Source organism: Hermetia illucens, chromosome 2, assembly GCF_905115235.1.
Source record: "Hermetia illucens chromosome 2, iHerIll2.2.curated.20191125, whole genome shotgun sequence".
Classification (NCBI taxonomy): Eukaryota; Metazoa; Arthropoda; class Insecta; order Diptera; family Stratiomyidae; genus Hermetia; species Hermetia illucens.
In genome coordinates this window covers 61,759,030-61,779,239 of record NC_051850.1, presented here as the reverse complement: position 1 = coordinate 61,779,239, position 20,210 = coordinate 61,759,030, and the positions used below count along the sequence as shown (strand labels likewise).

The 20,210-nt window shown below is 41.6% G+C and overlaps 1 protein-coding gene across 3 annotated transcripts in view; it reads left to right on the top strand.

Annotated features, from left to right (window-relative positions):
• Positions 1-19,716, top strand: part of LOC119647423 (ubiquitin carboxyl-terminal hydrolase 32) — a 48,995-nt gene extending 29,279 nt beyond the window's left edge. For all 3 annotated transcript variants that reach the window (XM_038048321.1, XM_038048322.1, XM_038048320.1), the window contains exons 15-20: positions 1,484-2,013; positions 2,068-2,237; positions 5,512-5,636; positions 5,690-5,875; positions 5,932-6,462; positions 19,318-19,716. In XM_038048321.1, the coding sequence (XP_037904249.1) occupies positions 1,484-2,013; positions 2,068-2,237; positions 5,512-5,636; positions 5,690-5,875; positions 5,932-6,462; positions 19,318-19,587 (1,812 nt within the window). In that variant the 3' untranslated portion in view covers positions 19,588-19,716. The remainder of the gene's footprint in view (positions 1-1,483; positions 2,014-2,067; positions 2,238-5,511; positions 5,637-5,689; positions 5,876-5,931; positions 6,463-19,317) is intronic.
• The last annotated feature ends 494 nt before the right edge of the window (positions 19,717-20,210 follow it).

Sequence of the window (20,210 nt, the reverse complement as noted above, 5' to 3'; positions counted from 1 at the left end):
AAATTTGGACCAATTTCCCTAATCAATGTGTTCGGCAAAATTCTAAATAAATGTGGAAACCAGGTTCGACGATTTCTTGGAAGATTTTCTTTGTCTTCTCAAAATTGCAATCCTATAGGAGGTGCAGTTCCACCATTCCGTGCCGTCCGTGAAATACTGTACATATCTCGATAGAGAAAAGACAAAACAAAAAATAAGTTATGTCTATGACCTTTCATACGAAAAAATCTGATGAAAGGTTGGACCTCCTAGAGGAAGCAGTTTTGTGTGAAAAAAATCCTGCCTGAAATCTCCGCCTGAATCCCATTGGTTCTTGCACTGAGGAAATTAATATCAATATTTAGTCAATCCTAGTGAACAAGGTAGTGGTTATTATGAACTCACTAGATGATTGTAATACTCTCAAATCTCCTGATTCTGTCAATTATCTGGTCATGGTCATCCATGTTGCAGTGGAAAGAGTGGATAGCAATGCTGCACCCGGTGAGGTCTGTTCGAAGTAATAGGAACGAGCTAAACTAAACCATATGGGATAATGGAGACTAACGATATCATTTTTTTCCGCATGTACGTAATATGCGATTTTTAGGAAAAGTATAAATGGAAAGAGGAGTTAAATTGTAGAACCTATTTCGCAAGAGGAGTTGACGATCGATTAAAATGGTTGTCATTGCCCTTGGCCCCTAAGCGGGGTATAATGACCTTCCTGGGATGGCATAGCCAGCAATGGAGTTGTCTTTTCGTAGCATGTCACCTATCCATCGCCACTTTCACCTTCTAATCAACACGATACCTAACTCAAATGCCAACGCTAAAATAGCTTGCGAGTGTAGGGAAGAACATTTTCCATGTTCACCGTCGCGAATGTATGGTCTATTATTTTGGTTGATCGATTGAAATGTTTGGTAGTTATTTAAAAATTCTTGGAGAGCGTGGATGAAGACTTAAACCATCTTTACGTGAAGCATTTTTCGTTACTGAAATTACGCGGAAACGTCTTCTTTATTACGAATGATCACTGCTCAATGTAGCTGATGTTTTACGTATCGTAAATTCAGCGGAGGCTATTTTAGTTTTCAGTTCGAACAGTTTACCGACAATGAGGAATCGTTCGTGTGAGGTACCAAAACATTTATATGAAGTTGCATTGTATAGTTAGTTGTAGATGGCGTCCTCAACACTTAGTTCACTTTATTTTAAATATAGTTTTAGCGTCTATAGTAGAAACATTATCATAGGACTGACTCCTTCCTTTGAATTGATTGTAGTTTAGAAATGATTGAAATAAAATTGCCAAGTACTGATAGGTTGATTTGCTCTTGGTCATCACTGTATATACTACACTATGTAGTGTTTTATTAATTTTAAAGTAGCAGTTTTTGAAGTAAAGAGATAGATTTGCTTCGAGTGGTATTGGTTATTTTTGTACGTCAGGATAAGCTGCTTCCATATCTGATAAATAATTGTTCGAAACCCATTGTAGCAATCTGCCCAAATTAGTACAAGCCCCGAAAGTACTTTTAGTGATGTTCACTTGAAAAGGATATCAGCGACTAAGCTGCTATCGAACAATGTTGAACCGATTGCGAGAAATGGAGGTCCAGCTAGTTTGGAGAACAATTCTGAATATGCATCTGAAGAGAATTATAACGCATGTGATAATGACTTTGCCACAGTTAATTGCCCATGTAGATCTCTGTCATCGGATAGAACTATTGAAAGCGAAGAAAAATTAACGAACTATATTGAAAGCGAACAAAAAAGCGTGGATATACCCTGCAACGTAACAGCTGGACGATATTTATTGGCTGTCCATAGGAAGTTGACAAGACAAGACACCTATTTTCTATCCTATCATAAAACTCGACCTAGTTTATTCGGAGTTCCTTTATTAATACCGTGCTATGAAAATGGAACAAATAAGGATTTGTATTGTGGTGTATGGATGCAAGTGAACAGGCTGCTCAGTCCTCTACCACTTACACCGGACCAGGCAAATCATGCGGCAGATTGGTGAGTACGTTTACATTGAATAAATGATTTCACTTATGATTTTTTTTATTGTAGTGACGATAGTTTAGGATACGACTTTCCATTCACCCTTCGAGCAGTTGCAAATGGTGGGCTGGTTTGCGCACTGTGCCCATGGTCAAATTTCTGTCGGGGCTGTGAAATACCATGTAATGATGATATACTTTTCGAAAAGCTATTTTCAAATCAATTGGGAAATTCTGCTGGTAAGTTAAATTATATTAATATCCTACAAACCTTTATTTTCAACTACTGTTATTCCTTAAAAAAACGGGAAATTATGTTTGAAGAACGAAAACACGATTTTAAAGATATTGTGTCCCCACTGTGTTCGGATGTATTAGAGAATGACCACTTTCTGCTATCAAAAGTACAAAAACATTTGTTCCATACCGCAGCACATCTACACGTGGTTGCTGTCATGTCCAATGCTCTTCATCTTCTTCCTCAATTACGCCACGTACTCCTAGGGTGACTCGTCGGCTATCCGGGGATAGTGGGTTCCATTGCATGGCCCAACCCGCAGGTAGTTGTATGTGCGACCAATCCATTGCCACTTCACTTTCTGATCAACACGTCTACAGGCATTTGGCCCGTACGCCGACAAAGTTCTTCGTTAGTGTCAAGTCAGATTACATAGATAACATGACGCAGACATGGATTGATGAAAGCTTGGAACTTTTGAGTAACAATGGTTGTCACTTTCCATGTGCTGCGGCCATATAAAACCTCAACTTGATGTTAGCGTTGAGATAATTGTTTTTCCAAATTTTGGAAAAAAAGGAAGGCGGAATTGCCGCTGTCGGCCGAAGTAACCTTCCTAGATATACAAAGTTTTTTAACACCTTCAATGTTCTGCCTATTGATACAAGTAGGAAGAGTACGATGACCACTCAGATTGAGAACATTGGTCTTGTTGGTGTTTACCATCAGTCCAACTCTGCTTTTCTCCTTTTTCAAATCTAGAGTCATTTGGCCAAAGTCCATGATTTGATGAGAGAGCAAGAAGTCATTGACTACGCTAGTCGAGATATTTAAGGAAAGATGTTGAATCCTCCCACATCCTTCAGCAGACTCAGCATAAAAAATGTAACCAATTACCAGAAGAAAAAATATTGGTAACAAGATATAGCCATGCCGGACTTCGCTTCCGATTTCAAACTCCAAAGAGATTTTACCATAATGCAGCACGTGACATTTTACGCCGTTATATGTCGCTCTGATAACCGCTATCACCTCCGGATTGGCCCTCCGGTGCAGTGCATTCCAAATAGACTCTCTGTTTACGCTATTCAAAACTTTCTCGGAATCGATGAAAAGCAGATGGAGCGATGATCTAAACTCCGTGCACTACTTCACAATGACCCGCAGGGTATTGATGTGGTCAATGCGGGGACACCAGCCCACTCTCTTTCGATCAATCTTCCGAGGGTTCCTTAACGGGTTTCAGAATGATTTTAGCTAATATCTTCGCAACAGTAGAAAGTAAGCGAAGACACCTCCAGTAGCCGCACTCAAGGCGGTTGCCCGTCATTGGAATCTTAACGAGCATCCCTCTTTTCCACACACTGGGAAAGACTTCAAATTCCCAGCATTTACAAATGAGCGTAAGAAACGACTCTGCAGAAACTATAGGAGCTACACAGAAGAGTTTCTCTTTAGCTTAACTCTGTTTGAGTGCGTTAATGGCAGTGATAATTTCGCTCTGCATGATGCAGAATCGTGGCGAATTACTCCTTCCATCTCTTCAGCTACTCACCACCATAGATGAAAAGTCTATCGTTAACGTCCCTCACAAGACCATCGACAGCCTTACGATCAGCTGCAAGCTTTTTTATGATGCATTGTACGATTCTGAAATGTTTACTATTTGCTTACTGATACGCATCGTATTGAATTTGAGGGGTCGACGCTATGTTACCCTGCGAGCAGATGTAGTAGCGACATTCAAACGAAGGTCAGCGTCCATCAGATGATGGTCCCTTTAAGACCGATGTCAACACCTCTTGTTATACACATTCGGAGCGCAACTCTTTAATTTGCTGCTGATCGCGGTATAGTCGATCTGATTTGAAATTTGATGTGGGTCAGTCAAAACCCAGCTGACCCTGCTGTAGGCCCGTTGAAAGTTGGGGGACGCTGAAAGTTGTAGAAGTCTACAAACCGTTGACCATTGCGTTACGGTCACCAAGACAATTCCTCCCCATCATATGTCAAAGTTGTTGTCAGAGCTCATCGTGATATTCAGATCACCCATCACGATTACAATGTCACTTTTAAGAAGCCTCTCTTGAACAGCGAGTGATTGCTAATACAAACCATCCTTCTCCACTATACCGGAAACTCCCTTAGTGCGTAGCACTGTACAACTCTGATGCTCCTTAACCTGGACCGAAAGTTCCTGTCGGAAACTTGCTTCCAGGTCAAGAAAACGCATCTTGTGGTAGCCGTCAATAACAGTCTGATACCGGAATCGCGTATGCTACCGCTTGGCTTTCCAGAGTAAAAAAGCACAATGCCGCAAGAGAGAGAGAGAGGATTTCTTAACAGAGTCCCATCATCAAACTTCTCTTATCCCCAAAACGACCAGTTTATATCGCTGGAGTTCTCGCTGGAGTCGGGGAAAGCGAGTATTTTGGAATCTCCGATACCGTTGTCGAGGTAGTTGGCTGCCTTAAACTTGTTCCGTGAATAAGATTGTCTTTAGTTGGTATTACAATACAATAATGCATGCTTAGAAAATCATGGGCAAAATCTAAAAGAATCTACTTTTGATATCCTGACACGACGAGTTTTCTGATCGTTGGTCAAAATCCAAATGTTTTTAAAAAAACGTCTAACCTAACCTACGCCTAAATAGCCTTCGAAGCAATATGTTTACTTCGTTTAAAACAATTTAAGTAGCAACATGGTTCATGTGAGTAACACTCGAGTGCTCAGTTTATAGGATCCAACATAACAGTAACAGTGAATTATAAAGGAATATATTTTCTGAAATTTTGAAAAAAAATCATACTTTGGACTGGCGAATTTTCCGGTGTGCGTCCACAATAGGAAAAAAATTTTTTTCATTATTTCGAGTGCTGTATATTTTATAATTGGAAGACTAATCAACTATCGGTGAACAAAGATTACGCAACTGACAGTACAGCGTCATGGATGAGAACGATTGCCAAAAAGATCTTTTTCTATTCAAATTTGTCAATGACTGGCGTCTACTATGTTGAATTCGAACAAGTCTCTCATCGCTGCGGGGGTAAAACTGAAAGTTTTGGCAGTTTCAATGGAGATGTTGTTCTGTTCTGCTACTGGATATGCATTCTTATTTTAAGAAAAATGATGCTAACAAGTAACCACCATTCATCGTTGAAATGAAGATTTTAACAATTTTCGCGAACTACACCGATTTGTTGGACATTGAAAAAGTTTATTGAGTGTTCTTTTCATCTAACTTATACAAGTTTTCAACCAACTTCCCAGATAATAACAAGGCACAGCAAGAAACGGCTTCAGATAGACCGACAAATGTAATTAGTTCTATAAATATTGCAATCGATTGGGATCCAACGGCTTTACATTTGCGATATCAAAGTACGCGAGAGAAGGTATTTAAGGAAATCCAAACTTTAAAACGCAGGAGCTTAATGTTTTTTTTCAGTTGTGGACGGAACATGAATCTGTGGCAATTTGTAGGAGACAGCAAACGGAACCAGTCGACTTAAATTATTGCTTGCGTGCTTTTACTTCGGAAGAGAAATTGGAGCAGTGGTATCATTGCAGCCACTGTAAGGGTAAGAAACCGGCAACAAAAAAACTGCAAATCTGGAAATTACCACCTATTTTAGTAAGTTATCTTTTATCTATAAATTATAAACATCCTAAGGTATTTTTCGATTCCAGATTATTCATCTAAAACGATTTAACTGTGTAAATGGAAAGTGGGTGAAATCACAAAAAGTAGTAAATTTCCCATTTGAAGATTTCGATCCTACGCCATATTTAGCATCAGTGCCACAAGAAACAATTTTACGACATAAAGAGCTGTTAGAAATGAAGAGTGGTATCGATAAGACTACAGTAAATGAAAATACCAAAAATGATATTTCACAAACCAACCGCAACATTTCGAATCACTCGGAACAAACATGCGAGTCTATAATAGAAGTGGGAAATGAAAGCATGATAGAAACCGCCAAAGAAAATCATATAGACAGGATCGAAGAAAGTGGCCTTCCGTCTATTCTGGAATCTGATACGAGTACTAGTCTAAGAAAAATGCCTGCAAAAAATTTGGAAAAACGGAAGCGATTGATTTCAACCAGTCTGACAAAAACACCCATCATTGATGGACACTTTGTGGACTTTCACCAACATAAATTGACGCCAGAAGCAGATCCCTTTAACCTCAAATATGATTTATATGCTGTAGTGGTAAGTAGCTTCCGAAAATTTACATTATACGAAAAAAATTCAAATTCAACAGGCATATTAAAATTATAGATATTTATTAAGGTCTGCTCGCAATGAAGATGAGTATTATTAGAAAAACCGAACTAATCGAAGGGTATATGCATTCGAAAATTTCATCTTTCAAAAAATAGACTAGACCATTGGTTTTGCAAATCAAGTTGCTTTCTTTTTAGAGTTCTTATTTGCTGCCTTTAAATACCAGTGATGGTCACTTTTCATGTGCTGCTCACATATCGCAATGTGACATCAAGCTCGGTACTACCGTCGACGGAAACAACGCCTTCAAGATAACCGAATTGATCGATGTTCCGCCCATTAAGGCAGATTGGGAGAGTGACCGTGTCCGGATAGCTGATTGGTTAGAGCACAAGGTTGTACGGAAGGTCGCGGTTCAAATCCCACTAGTCGACTCAACGGTGAATGAGTACCTGAGTCAAATCAGGGTAATAATCTCGGGCGAGTGCAATGCTGACCACATTGCCTCCTACAGTGTACTTCTGTAGTGTCCCGTTACGGTCTTGAACGAAGTGTCCTAACACACTTCAAGGTCCCGATCCAATATGGATTGTTGCGCCAACGATTATTATTATTAAGAGTGAGCACCTTGGTTTTGTAGGTATTTTTCTTCAATTCGACTCTAATAACCTTTCTTCCCAAATGCAGAGTCATTTGTCTAAGGACCATGAACAAAGAGATGTCATCAGCGTAGTCGAGTTGCTTGAGAAAAGAGATCATGATCCATTGAAGTCCTCAGCGTGCCAGTCATTGGTAACAAGAAGGAATAGTATATGGGACAGGAGGGGACAGTCATTAAAGCTTTCAACCTCCGAATTCTTTCAGTGAAGACCGATTGACATGAAATTTGACGGTGACTAAACAAACAAAAGTTATATAACGCCGATTTGTGCCTAAAACTACGCACTCCATATCCACCAAATTTTCAGAATTTATTGCGAGGGTTCAAACCATGTTTGTTTTTATTTATATATCAGAAATTAACTGAAATTACATTATTTTGATCATAGATCCGTTATTATTTATCCCACTGACTTCGAAAATTTGCGCTATATAACTTTTGTTTCTTATGCCACCCTCCACCCAACCACAAATTTCATGTCAATCGGTCTTGACTGAAAGAACTCGGAGGTCGCACCCGATTTTCAACTTTAAAGACTGAACTAGGTCTCTCTCATAATAGCTAGTTTATGAAAATACTTCTCCTTGTTCACTTCGTTGAAAGCCTTCTTGAAATCGATGAAGGGCAATAGAAGACAAATCTGAGCTCCGTACACTGCTGCAAAATAATCTGAACTGTATTTATCCGATCAGTGTCGTGAAACGTTTTGGGGTTACACCGATCGTGAAAAAAATGCGAGAGAGGCGTCTTCGATGGTATGGTCAAGCAATTCGCGCTAACGAGAGTTCACTTGCCAAGATTGGTCTGAAAATCGAAGTCGATGGTAGACGACCAAAAGGCAGCCCGACACAACGGTGGCTGAATACGCTGGATGGGGATTTAAAAGCCTCGAGATTGCATTCAGATCAGGCATTTGATAGAGCCCGAACCAATGGCTCATAGTTTACCTTCTTCTCCACGTATTTCCGTTCAATGTTGCTATTATGGGGGATAGCCACATCAATAATATACGCGGAGCGACCCGTCTTGTCAACTAACAGTACGTCAGGCTTGTTGTGTGGAGTGTGGCGATCAGTCAGAACTTGCCGGTCCCAATACATGCTGTAAGCAGAACTATCAAGTACTGCTTGCGGCTCATATCGGTAAACCGGGCATGTTCCCGTGATCAGCCCATGCTTGTATGCAAGTTTTTGATGGATAACCTAACATACAGCATTATGCCTGCCATAACAGTACAGCCAGAAATGAGATGGTCCAACGTCTCTAACGCTGAACCTCACATTCTGCACTGGTCGTTCTCCACCCGTTCTTTCATGATGAGCTTTTTATAAGCTCGGGTGGCAACCACGCCATCCTGAATGACACACATGAACCCCTCCGTCTCAGCAAAGAGCTCCCCAGCACATAGCAATCTGTTCGACAAATGGCTGCCAAAGACAATTCACGTGTTTACCATGCATTGCCTTTGACTTCCATTCATCGATCCGCTCTTGGTCCGACTTCACCCCACTCAGAGGATTGAAAGATGGATCCTTCAAGTTAAGTGGAGTCAGCCCATATTCTGCCTTACAGACAGCCTCATGCAAGGGACTCGCCTGGTCTTTGCTGTAAAAATAAGCGCGCAGCGAGTCGACTTGGTGATGATGTTGTGCCGCCACGTCAAACGCGCCCCTACCTTCGATTTTACGAGGCAGGTTCATCCGCTCCACGGCAGACTTTGGATGATGCATTCGGAATTTAGACATAGTTGTCCGTATCCGCCGCGGGACGTTTTCCAGATCGGTCTTCGTCCACGGCAATATTCCGAATGCATAAGCCAGTGAAGGGATAGCGAATACATTCAACGCGCTTATTTTATTCTTCCCCGAGAGATGCGATTTCAGCACCAGCTTTATAATTCGCAGGAATTCGGACAGCAGAGCATCCTTCAGATCACCAACTCGAGCAGTCGGTCCTTGCAGAATTCCTAGGTACTTGTAGAAGTCTGTCTCGGTCATAGCTTCGATGTGGAGGTCACCAATGCTATGTCCGGCATGCGGCTCGTGATGACCTTTGCGGATGGCTTGGATTCGACACTTGTCTAATCCAAACTCCATCCGAATATCACGGCTGAACATGTCTATTATTCACAACAGACTTCTAAGATGGTTGTCAGTACCAGCATACAGCTTGATGTCATCTAAGTACATCAAGGGTGTCAATTCGCACTTAGCACGTAGGCCATACTTTATTGCAAAACCATGCCCTCTATCATCATTCAGTAGCCATGAAAGGGGGTTCAGTGCCATACAAAACCAAAGAGGACTCAATGAATCCCCCTGGAAGATGCCCCTCCGTATACGGATGGGCTCTGAGGTATTAGCACCCTCAGATGTACGCACCGATAAGGTGGTATGCCACCCTTCCATGACTGTCGCCAAAAACTTTATTAGTTTCGGATCAATGCGATACAGATGTAGGATGTCGATTAGCCAGGTGTGCGGAACGCTATCAAAAGCCTTGGCATAATCGATATAGCAACTGAAGAGGTTTCTTTGGCCTCTAATTGCTTGTCCTACAACTACCGAGTCGATAATGAGTTGCTCTTTGAAACCCCTTGACCCAACTCGGCAGCCCATCTGCTCCTCGGACAAAATCTTTTGGTCTCGAGGCGCGCATTGATCCGTCCACTAATAATGGACGTGATGAATTTGTAGAGGGTTGGTAAGCAAGTGATCAGTCTTGTGTCTGCGGGGTCCTGCACCGTGCCCTGTTGGGGATAAGGTAGGTAATCCCCGCAGTGAGGAAGGGTGGAAATTCCTCCGGCCGACTCATGAACCTCATTTATACTGCGAATCTAATCTACTATTATTATTGACTATTATTTTGTATGATTTTTTCTTCATTTTCTGACTGCATCACGAAGGTCCGATTTATTATTAGCTAATGACTCTGCCCAAAAAAATTATACATTTATGTGAACGGGTATGCTCAAATAACGTTTAGATAGTCCTCTTCTAGGCGACTCCCAAACGACTTCTCAAGATCCAGAAATGCAATGTAAAAAGGGTGTTTCAATGTTTCTCCATGAGTAACCGCGGAGCATGTATTGTGTTAGTAGTTCCCCAATTCACATCCGGCCTGATTCACAGCTATTTGAACGATTTCGCGAATAAGGTTGCTAAGAATGCGTTAAAAAATCTTCATGGTATAGAATAGTGGCCGGATCGTACGATAATTTCAACATTCCGCTGGACTGTCTTTCTTTTTCCATATTGGAACGGTGATACTTTTTTGCTAGTCAGATGATGTTTTACCCTCCTTAATAACTAGATTAAAGAATTTACCTAGTCACAGTGTTTTTCCCAGCTGTTCGCTTCCCAGAGCTCAGATCATCAGGTCCTGTTGCTTGCCCCGATTTCATTAATTTGCTTTCTTCCTCGACTTCAGTGGCGCTGACAGGTGGAATTGCTCCAAATGTCGGCTGTGCTTGTGGAAGTGGAGGACGAACAAATTGTCTGCTGTGGATTGGTAAGTAAATTACCGTCTTGTCGCAACAGAAGTGTTTGATATCCGTTTGATGTGCGTTTGCCTCGGCGAACAAGTCGATGCAGGTCTCTTTCGCCGTCCCACGTTTATTGTAAAGGTCCCTGTAATGGACCGCTCGGTTAACAGCGATCGTTTTCTATGCTTTCTGGTTAGTATTCTTGTACTTTTGCCAATTATCTAGTGTTGCCTGTTGCGCTCGGCTCCTTTGCACTGACTAAAGTCATACTCTAAAAGTAAAAAATTTCAACTTTCTTATAGTTAATGAATCTTCTATTAGTAACTGAACACCTATTTCGGCAGCCACTTGCTGCCTTCTTCAACGGAATTCCGGAATGAGGAAATAGAAATTTGTTTACTTTTAGAGAAATATATAGTGTTTTGTCTTGTTTTATCGACGAGAAATTTATGGTAAAGGCGTTTCTTCTCACGGATCTTCATTTGAACATTGCCATTCCAAAGCCAAGTATCTTGGTGAGCGGATCGTTAACCGAATCCGCTCACCAAAGCTTGGTGATCTCGAGGGTTGCATGGGTCATTCTGTGGATGGTGTTTTTAGCTTGATTCCACGATTTGTCAATCATTTCTTTATGGTATCACGAAAAGGAGAAGTTTTTACCGTGTTGGCCTTTTATTTAGTAGCTTTTGGCACCGCATCATCGAGTTTCTTGTGAAACGCAAATATCAATGCACCTTTTCTAAAGGGCTCTTGCGAGCTCCTACATCTTTCCACTGGGGGTGCAAATATTTAGCGTGCAGACATGTATTTGCTTGGTTCGGACTAATTTGGGACTTTTCGATGCGGTCGGTGACATACATATATACATAAAAAGGGAGATATCATGCAGTGCAGAAATTATAGAGGTACCACGTTGCTGAGTACAATCTATAAGATATTCTCCGCTATCTTGTTAGGTCGGATAGCCAGAATACGCCCAGAACATCATTGACAGAGGTTTTACTCCAGGCAAATCAGCATTAGAACAGATTTTCTCTCTGCAGCAAGCCATGGAAAAAAACTTTTGGAATATGGACATCAGTTTCACCATTTTTTCATGGGCTTTAAGGTCGTCTATGGTAGCATAGCACGGGGTAAAACTGTACACGGCCATGAAAGAATTCGTTATCTCGACGAAAATGATAAGAGTGACTAAGCTGACCCTGACCAATGTGCGAGGCCAGATAAAAGCAGCAGGATCACTCTCTCATTCAACATCGACAACGGTCTAAGACAAGGAGATGCCTTATCGTGCATCCGTTTTAACCTGGCTTTGGAGAAACTGATCCGTAATGTTGAGCTGAATGCGAGAGGCACCATCCTCTTTAAGTCCACCCGACTACTGGCGTTTGTTGACGATATCGATATCATAGGAGAACAAACGGAAACGGATGTACAAACTACATACATCCAGATCGAGCAGGCTGCGCGAAATTTTGGGCTGCACATTAATGTAGACAAGACGAAATATATGGTGGCAACGTCAGCACCTAAAACCAACCAACCAACAACATCAACACGCACTGGTCAAACGAGAAGAATAAAGATAGGAGACTACAACTTAGAGACCGTAGATAATGTCTCCTATCTAGGGCCACAACCAAAAACAGCTATGACGATGAAATCCGCGCACGATTGTTGGCAGCCAACAGAGCATATTTCAGCTTACAAAAACTGTTCCGCTCAAAACGGCTCAATAGGTTTCGGTGGGCGGGTCACTTAATCCGTATGGATGGGGATGATCCAGCCCGAAAAGTCGATACGGGTAATATCTACGGTAGAAAAAGAAGACGAGGCGGACCCTGCCTGAGATGGAACGATGGTGTAGGTCAGCACGCCAGGCAGCCATTTAGAGATATCTGTCTGTGGACCTCGGCGCAAAACCGGGATGTCTGGAGTTCCTTATTAAGGCAGGCCTATACCGGATACCGGCGCGTTGACGGAAGATCTCGTTTATCGGAGACTGACGTCCAATTCGGAGTTTGGCAATGGACTAGGCATGTTTTCCACTGTGCTTCTTGAGATTTCGATGTATAGTAGGCTTGTCGGTTGGTGAGACTCAAAGAGCCCTATCGAGATCGGTTTGGATTGCATTGCCCGAAGGGTACCACTTTCGGGATGAAATAAAACTGCCACTGGCACCATTCAATATTTACAGAACACCACGCTCGTGTTGCTTTCAAATCACTATCCATATTCGTGCCCAGAAACGAGTTCGGAAACTGTATCCTCATTCTATGTTCTCCGAGTGGAAACATAAACCTGCTTTTAATCGCCTGCCACACAACTCTGTATTGCCATTTTGAATTACCTGCTTAAATATTATTTTTATGCATACTAAGCTTAATTCTACGCAATTTCCTATATCTGATTCTAAATTAAAGTTAAAGTTTCTAGGGGCAATTTTCTCATCGCATCTTTTTGTACAATTTTTCCTATTTATATTGGTCGATATTAACTTTTCAGCCTTCAAAAGGTTCTATACGTATATATATGTTAGACGTACGTATAAAGTATTATTTTACTACTAGACATTTCATTCAAGAGATACGTGAATATTATATCTAAATGTATATAAGTAAACTGTTATCAGGCAGAATGAATTTTTTATGATATTACGCTTTTGCACATGGTATAAGCTCGCTTGTGTTCTTTCCTATGACAGAATAATTTTCTGATCGCATAATACTCTTTTTAGAATACTTGACCTGTTTATCAGGTAGTTCTGGATCAAGGTTGACTATGCTATCTAGCGATGTAGATTTGTTTGTAGGGTTTTAGATTCATCTCTCATTATTAGTTTTTATTTGAAGTTTATATACTTTTATGCTATTTTTATACTGATTTTGTGATTATTACTCAGTGGATTGTTTGTAGGTTTTGTGGTACGTATTTTACATAGGTATAATCGAATTTATGAGTTGATTGCTAAAAATAGAAAAGCTACCAACAATTCATATCCATTTCACTTGTTTAATTTTAAATTACTAATTAATAAATTAAATAATTTCGACTGAGGTTATAATAATATGGAAATTAAAAAGAGTTTAATAGTGATATTACGCAGCCTCTATAAGTAATAAAGCTGTTTATTTTTAAAATATGGTTCTAGACATGGAGAACAAGTAAGCAGTTGTTTTTTTCTTACCTCATAAAAACTTAGCAACTTAAAAAAAAAACCGGTAGTGCTATTATTATTGCTATAATTACGTTGATTTCACATGATTATGATTACAGTGATTGCAATTAATCATGCCAACCTCTGATTAGCAACGTAATCGTAGTTGAAAGCATAATCGTTGATTATGTTTTTGCCCAACTCTGATGGAAAAGGATTCTGTGTAGAAACCATTTTGTTCTTTGTCAATTAAGCTTTTCATATTCTTCAGAGTTCCAAGTATTTTTTTATCCAGTAAAAAAATCGATTCCTGAAAAATTCTACAGTGGTGTTACCCTTTAAGTTGAACGATAAATCTACCGCTAACATTCTTAATCAGACATTGAAAGACGACTATTAATAACGCTTTTCGTAATGCGATATACAGAACCGAAATTATTTTTTATGGATTAATGTTAAAGTAAATCTTGATCTCGAGGAGCGCTGGTATCGGTGTAAGCGTCCACTCGAACCGTTCAGCTCCTTTGTTCGTCAATCCGTTTCCACATTTCTATATTCAATCAGGTCTTATAGTTTCTTGAAACGTTATTTGGTGTATTGGGTTGGGGCAAAGATTTCGCAACAAAATGTTATGTTTTGAGAATGATGGGGTCCTAAGTCCGCATCAACTTAATGCTGGACCGGACCAAATGGGGAGCAACTTACTCCCTCTTTTCTGGTCCACGGACCCCTTGCTTAGGGATTGCACCCAAACTTTTCAAAAATGCAAGTGATGGCGGCTTTACGGTTTCTTACCAGGGCAGAGGCAGCGTCTGACGATTTGCCTCTGCCCTGGTAAGAAACCGTAAAGCCGCCATCGCTTGCTTTTTTGAAAATGTTATGAAAATAAAAATTAAATTAATAAAAAATTAAATCATAATGCAACGAAATAATTCTCATTCTTATTATTATTATTATTGTACTCTCGCGCAATGGGCAAATCGCATTGAGTTAACAGTCGTCCGCAATTAATCTAAATGAATCCAGATTGATCTTATCAACTCTGGTCGAACACCTACTGGGGAAAAAATATTCGGTCGATCGAAATACATTGTGTTCGCTGTGTTCGCGAGTTGTTAGTGGCAACAAACTAATACTTCTTTAGTTTGTTGCTATTAATAACCTTTTCTCTCCATTTCTTCTACTTTGCCGTTCGAGTTCTCAACAATCATCATCATCAACGGCGCAACAACCGGTATCCGGTCTAGGCCTGCCTTAATAAGGAACTCCAGACATCCCGGTTTTGCGCCGAGGTCCACCAATTCGATATCCCTAAAAGCTGTCTGGCGTCCTGGCCCACGCCATCGCTCCATCTTAGGCAGGGTCTGCCTCGTCTTCTTTTCCTACCATAGATATTGCCCTTATAGACTTTCCGGGTGGGATCATCTTCATCCATACGGATTAAGTGACCCGCCCACCGTAACCTATTGAGCCGGATTTTATCCACAACCGTACGGTCATGGTATCGCTCATAGATTTCGTCATTGTGTAGGCTACGGAATCGTCCATCCTCATGTAGGGGGCCAAAAATTCTTCGGAGGATTCTTCTCTCGAACGCGGCCAAGAGTTCGCAATTTTTCTTGCTAAGAACCCAAGTTTCCGAGGAATACATGAGGACTGGCAAGATCATAGTCTTGTACAGTAAGAGCTTTGACCCTATGGTGAGACGTTTCGAGCGGAACAGTCTTTGTAAGCTGAAGTAGGCTCTGTTGGCTGACAACAACCGTGCGCGGATTTCCTCATCGTAGTTGTTATCGGTTGTGATTTTCGACCCTAGATAGGAGAAATTGTCAACGGTCTCAAAGTTGTATTCCCCTATCCTTATTCTTGTTCGTGCTTGTGTTTGACCAGTGCGGTTTGATGTTGTTGGTTGATTCGTCTTCGGTGCTGACGTTGCCACCATGTATTTTGTCTTGCCTTCATTGATGTGCAGCCCAAGATCTCGCGCCGCCTGCTCGATCTGGATGAAGGCAGTTTGAACGTCTCGGGTGGTTCTTCCCATGATGTCGATATCGTCAGCATAGGCCAGTAGTTGGGTGGACTTGAAGAGGATCGTACCTCTTGCATTCACCTCAGCATCACGGATCACTTTCTCGAGGGCCAGGTTAAAGAGGACGCATGATAGCGCATCCCCTTGTCGTAGACCGTTGTTGATGTCGAATGGTCTTGAGAATGATCCTGCTGCTTTTATCTGGCCTCGCACATTGGTCAGGGTCAGCATAGTCAGTCTTATTAATTTCGTCGGGATACCGAATTCTCTCATGGCCGTGTACAGTTTTACCCTGGCTATGCTATCATAGGCGGCTTTAAAGTCGATGAACAGATGGTGCAACTGTTGTCCATATTCCAACAGTTTTTCCATCGCCTGCCGCAGAGAGAAAATCTGATCTGTTGCTGATTTGCCTGGAGTGAAGCCTCTTTGGTATGGGCCAATGATGTTCTGGGCGTATGGGGCTATCCGGCCTAGCAAGATAGTGGAGAATATCTTATAGATGGTACTCAGCAACGTGATACCTCTATAATTGCTGCACTGTGTGATATCTCCCTTTTTATGTATGAGACAGATTATGCCTCGCTGCCAATCGTCAGGCATTGATTCGCTGTCCCATACCTTGAGCACAAGTTGATGAACCACTTGGTGTAACTGGTCGCCTCCATATTTAACCAATTCGGCTGTAATTCCATCGGCTCCTGGCGACTTATGATTTTTTAGCCGATGAATTGCACGGACTGTTTCTCCTAAACTTGGTGGTGGCAGTATTTGTCCGTCGTCTTCAGTTGGCGGGACCTCCAACTCGCCGATGTTCTGGTTGTTCAGTAGCTCATCAAAGTACTCAACCCATCGCTCTAATATGCCCATTCTGTCGGAAATCAGATTTCCCTCTTTGTCTCGGCAGGATGAGCATCGAGGTGTATAAGGCTTCATCCTGCTGACTTGTTGGTAAAACTTCCGCGCCTGGTGCGGTTGCTCCCTGTACTTTTCTAGTTCACAGACTTGTTGGTTCTCCCAGGCTTCCTTTTTCCGTCTGTGAAGTCGCTTCTCCGCTCGACGGAGTTCGTGATAAGTCTCTGCGCGTGCCCGCGTTCTTTGAGAATGCAACATTACTCGGTATGCGGCATTCTTCCGTTCCGTTGCTAGCTTACATTCATCGTCAAACCAGCCGTTCCGACTCCTTTTGCGGCTGGGGCCAAGTATATTTGTGGCCGTATCCATGATAACGTTCTTCAGGTGGTTGTGAAGATCATTAGTTGATGCTTCATCTCCAGGTCCTCTATTGACTGCGGTTATTGCGGCATCCATTTCCCTCTTATAGGTGTCGCGGAGGGTTGTGTTGTGGATGGCTTCAGTGTTCACTCTCACCTGATTGTCAGAGGGGATTCTAGGTGGTATTGTTATTCGAGCTCGGAGCACCATGCCAACGAGATAGTGATCCGAGTCTATATTGGCCCCCCTATATGTTCTGACATTCATCAAGGCTGAGAGGTGGCGGCGTTCGATCAACACGTGGTCAATTTGGTTGAAAGTGGTCCCGTCTGGAGAGGCCCACGTATGTTTGTGGACCGCTTTCCGCGCAAACCAGGTACTTCCAACAACCATTTCGTGTGACCCTGCTAATTGAATAGTCCGCAGTCCGTTATCATTTGTTTTTTCGTGTAAGCTATGGGAGCCAACGTATCGCCTGAATACGGGCTCCTTCCCTACTTGGCTGTTGAAATCCCCAAGTATGATTTTGATATCATATCTGGGACAGGCTTCGAGGGCTCTTTCTACTGCCTCGTAGAAGGTATCCTTCTCCGACTCTGCAGTCTCCTCTGTAGGGGCGTGAACGTTTATGAGGCTTATATTTCTAAACTTGCCTCGCAAGCGCAGAGTGCATAGCCGTTCGCTTATACTTTCAAAGCCGATAACAGCAGGTTTCATTTTTTGGCTGACTAAGAAACCTACTCCGAGCACATGGTTTACTGGATGGCCGCTATAATATATGGTGTAGTGGCTCTTCTCCAGGAAACCGGTCCCTGTCCATCGCATCTCTTGCAACGCTGTTACATCAGCCCTATATTGGGACAGGGTATCGGCTAGCTGCTTATCAGCTTCATCTCTGTACAGGGAGCGCACGTTCCATGAGAAAATGCGCAAATCGTTGTTCCTTTGTCGTTGCCGGGTCCGTCGTTTTAATATCCGTCCTATCCGAGGCTCCTGTTGTGGCTTCGTAACGGTTGTTTTCCGTGTAGGGTTGTCAGCCCTACCCAACCCCCAACCTGGAGGACCAGTTGGTACAATTTGTCCCGTTTTTAGGCGCGGGAGACTCGCCTTCATCCTTCTCCGTCTGCAGCTTTTCGTTAAGAAAGAGCTCCCAGCGGTCACCACGTGGAGGTGGAGATAGGGTTTGGTAGTAGAGCTGTTGGTGTTGGTTCAGCAGGCATTTCCCAGGTTTTATGCTCCATCGTGGGTACCAATCCACGCTTCGCCCCGGGACCTATACTACCCTTTGACCACTAACAATAATGATTAATAATAATTATAATCGAAGGCGCAACAATCCATATTGGATCAGGGCCTTGAAGTGTGTTAGAGCACTTCATTCAAGACCGTAACGGTACACTACAGGATCACAGAACACTGTAGGAGGCAATCTGGTCAGTATTGCGTTCACCCGTTATTATTACCCTCATTTGACTCAGGTACTCAGGTACTCACAACTGAGTCCACTGGTATCCGATGTCATATCACGATACGAATCCCACTGCAACCAGTGAAATTTGAACCGCAACCTTCCATATGACAGCCTTCCGCTCTAACCACTCAGCTATTCGGACACAATAATGATTAGCTATTCGAATTTATTTTGAGAGCCAAACGTCATTGCCAGCTTTGGTGGCAAGAGCATGTCAGAACATATGTTGTATCGATGACCTTACACGATCAGTATTTCATGAGTCTGGCATCAGTCAAAATGACAAAATTATGTGAAATCCCAATATTCAACTCAGTGGAATAGTTGATACTCTGAAATTGATTGATTTGATCTATGTTGTTTTCCTATCTTCTCCCTGAAATACTTCTGAATCTTCCTCTGCAAGTGATTTGGGAGCTTCTTTGCGAAGTTTTCAAATAAGGCTGTCCTGTCTCCCATGGACTTTATTGCCAATTTCACTTATTAAATTTCGAAGCTGGTGAAAACTGAAATGAATCATAAGAGTGAACAAAATGAACTTTATGAAACACAGGTTCATGGTAAAAAGGGAATGGTCTTTGACACGTAGTAGAGCTCGAGTATCCTTCCCTGGCCGTGTAATATATATCGATATAATATATCGCCATTATATACCATATATATTCGTGCCTTTCTAGCAAACCCTGTTGTGATATTTACCATGCGTACGCCACATATAACAGATGGTTTCTTAGAAATAATGATAAATTATCTTTAATTAATGATTGAAATTTTGCCAATCCTCAGGCTGGTCTTACAATTCTATTTCTGTTTTATTTTTCAGTCACATTCCGGTATGCTTAATGGAGGCCATTACGTATCTTTTGCTGCCAATCCAAATGGATCGTGGTACTGTTATAATGACAGTTCATGTCGAGAAATACGTAACAGACCAAACATTGATCCAAGTTCTGCATATTTACTGCTATACGAAAGGAAAAATCTAGATTACGAGCCATACCTTCCAAATATTGAAGGACGATCATTGCCCAATGGAAATCTTATCGACACGGATGATATGGATGGTGACAAGAAAACATGTGTAATTTCCTAATTTCTAGCGCTTTAATACGTGAACCATAATCGTATATTATTTTTATTAAATATTATTATATTATTATTCTGTTTTATTTTAAAAGCTCAATTGTTATTTGTTAATAAAATCTGTTATTTGTAATTTAAATGTGCTGTAGCTTATTTCGATTCAATTTGGGATGTAAGTACATTATGAAACAGGAAATACGGTTTTATTTTATGTTTCATGATTGTAGGTAATGCTGAAATATAAAAAATTAAGGTAAAATTGGAGTGTATTTTTGTCTTAGATTTCTAAGTATCGTTTTTGGTTTCTGGTGTCAATATATAAGGTAGTAGAAATTAAGGCGTTGGCGCTCAATCATCTCAATTTTTGCACTGTTAGAAAAGTTTATCATTCCAAAGCTCCTCCCTCCCTCCACGACTACCTGAGAAGCTTGTACTGCTCCACTGTTCGTCGACCATCTTGAGATGGTGGCCTTCATTAGATGGTATAATAGCATAACCCGCAATGGAGTTTTCGTTCTTTCTCAGCGTACCACCTATCCACGCCAATTCCCACTTTTTAATTAGCACGTGTGCGAGTGTCTACCGTTTACCCCGATGAAGTTCTTCATTTGTAATTGTCTCAAGACAGAGTAA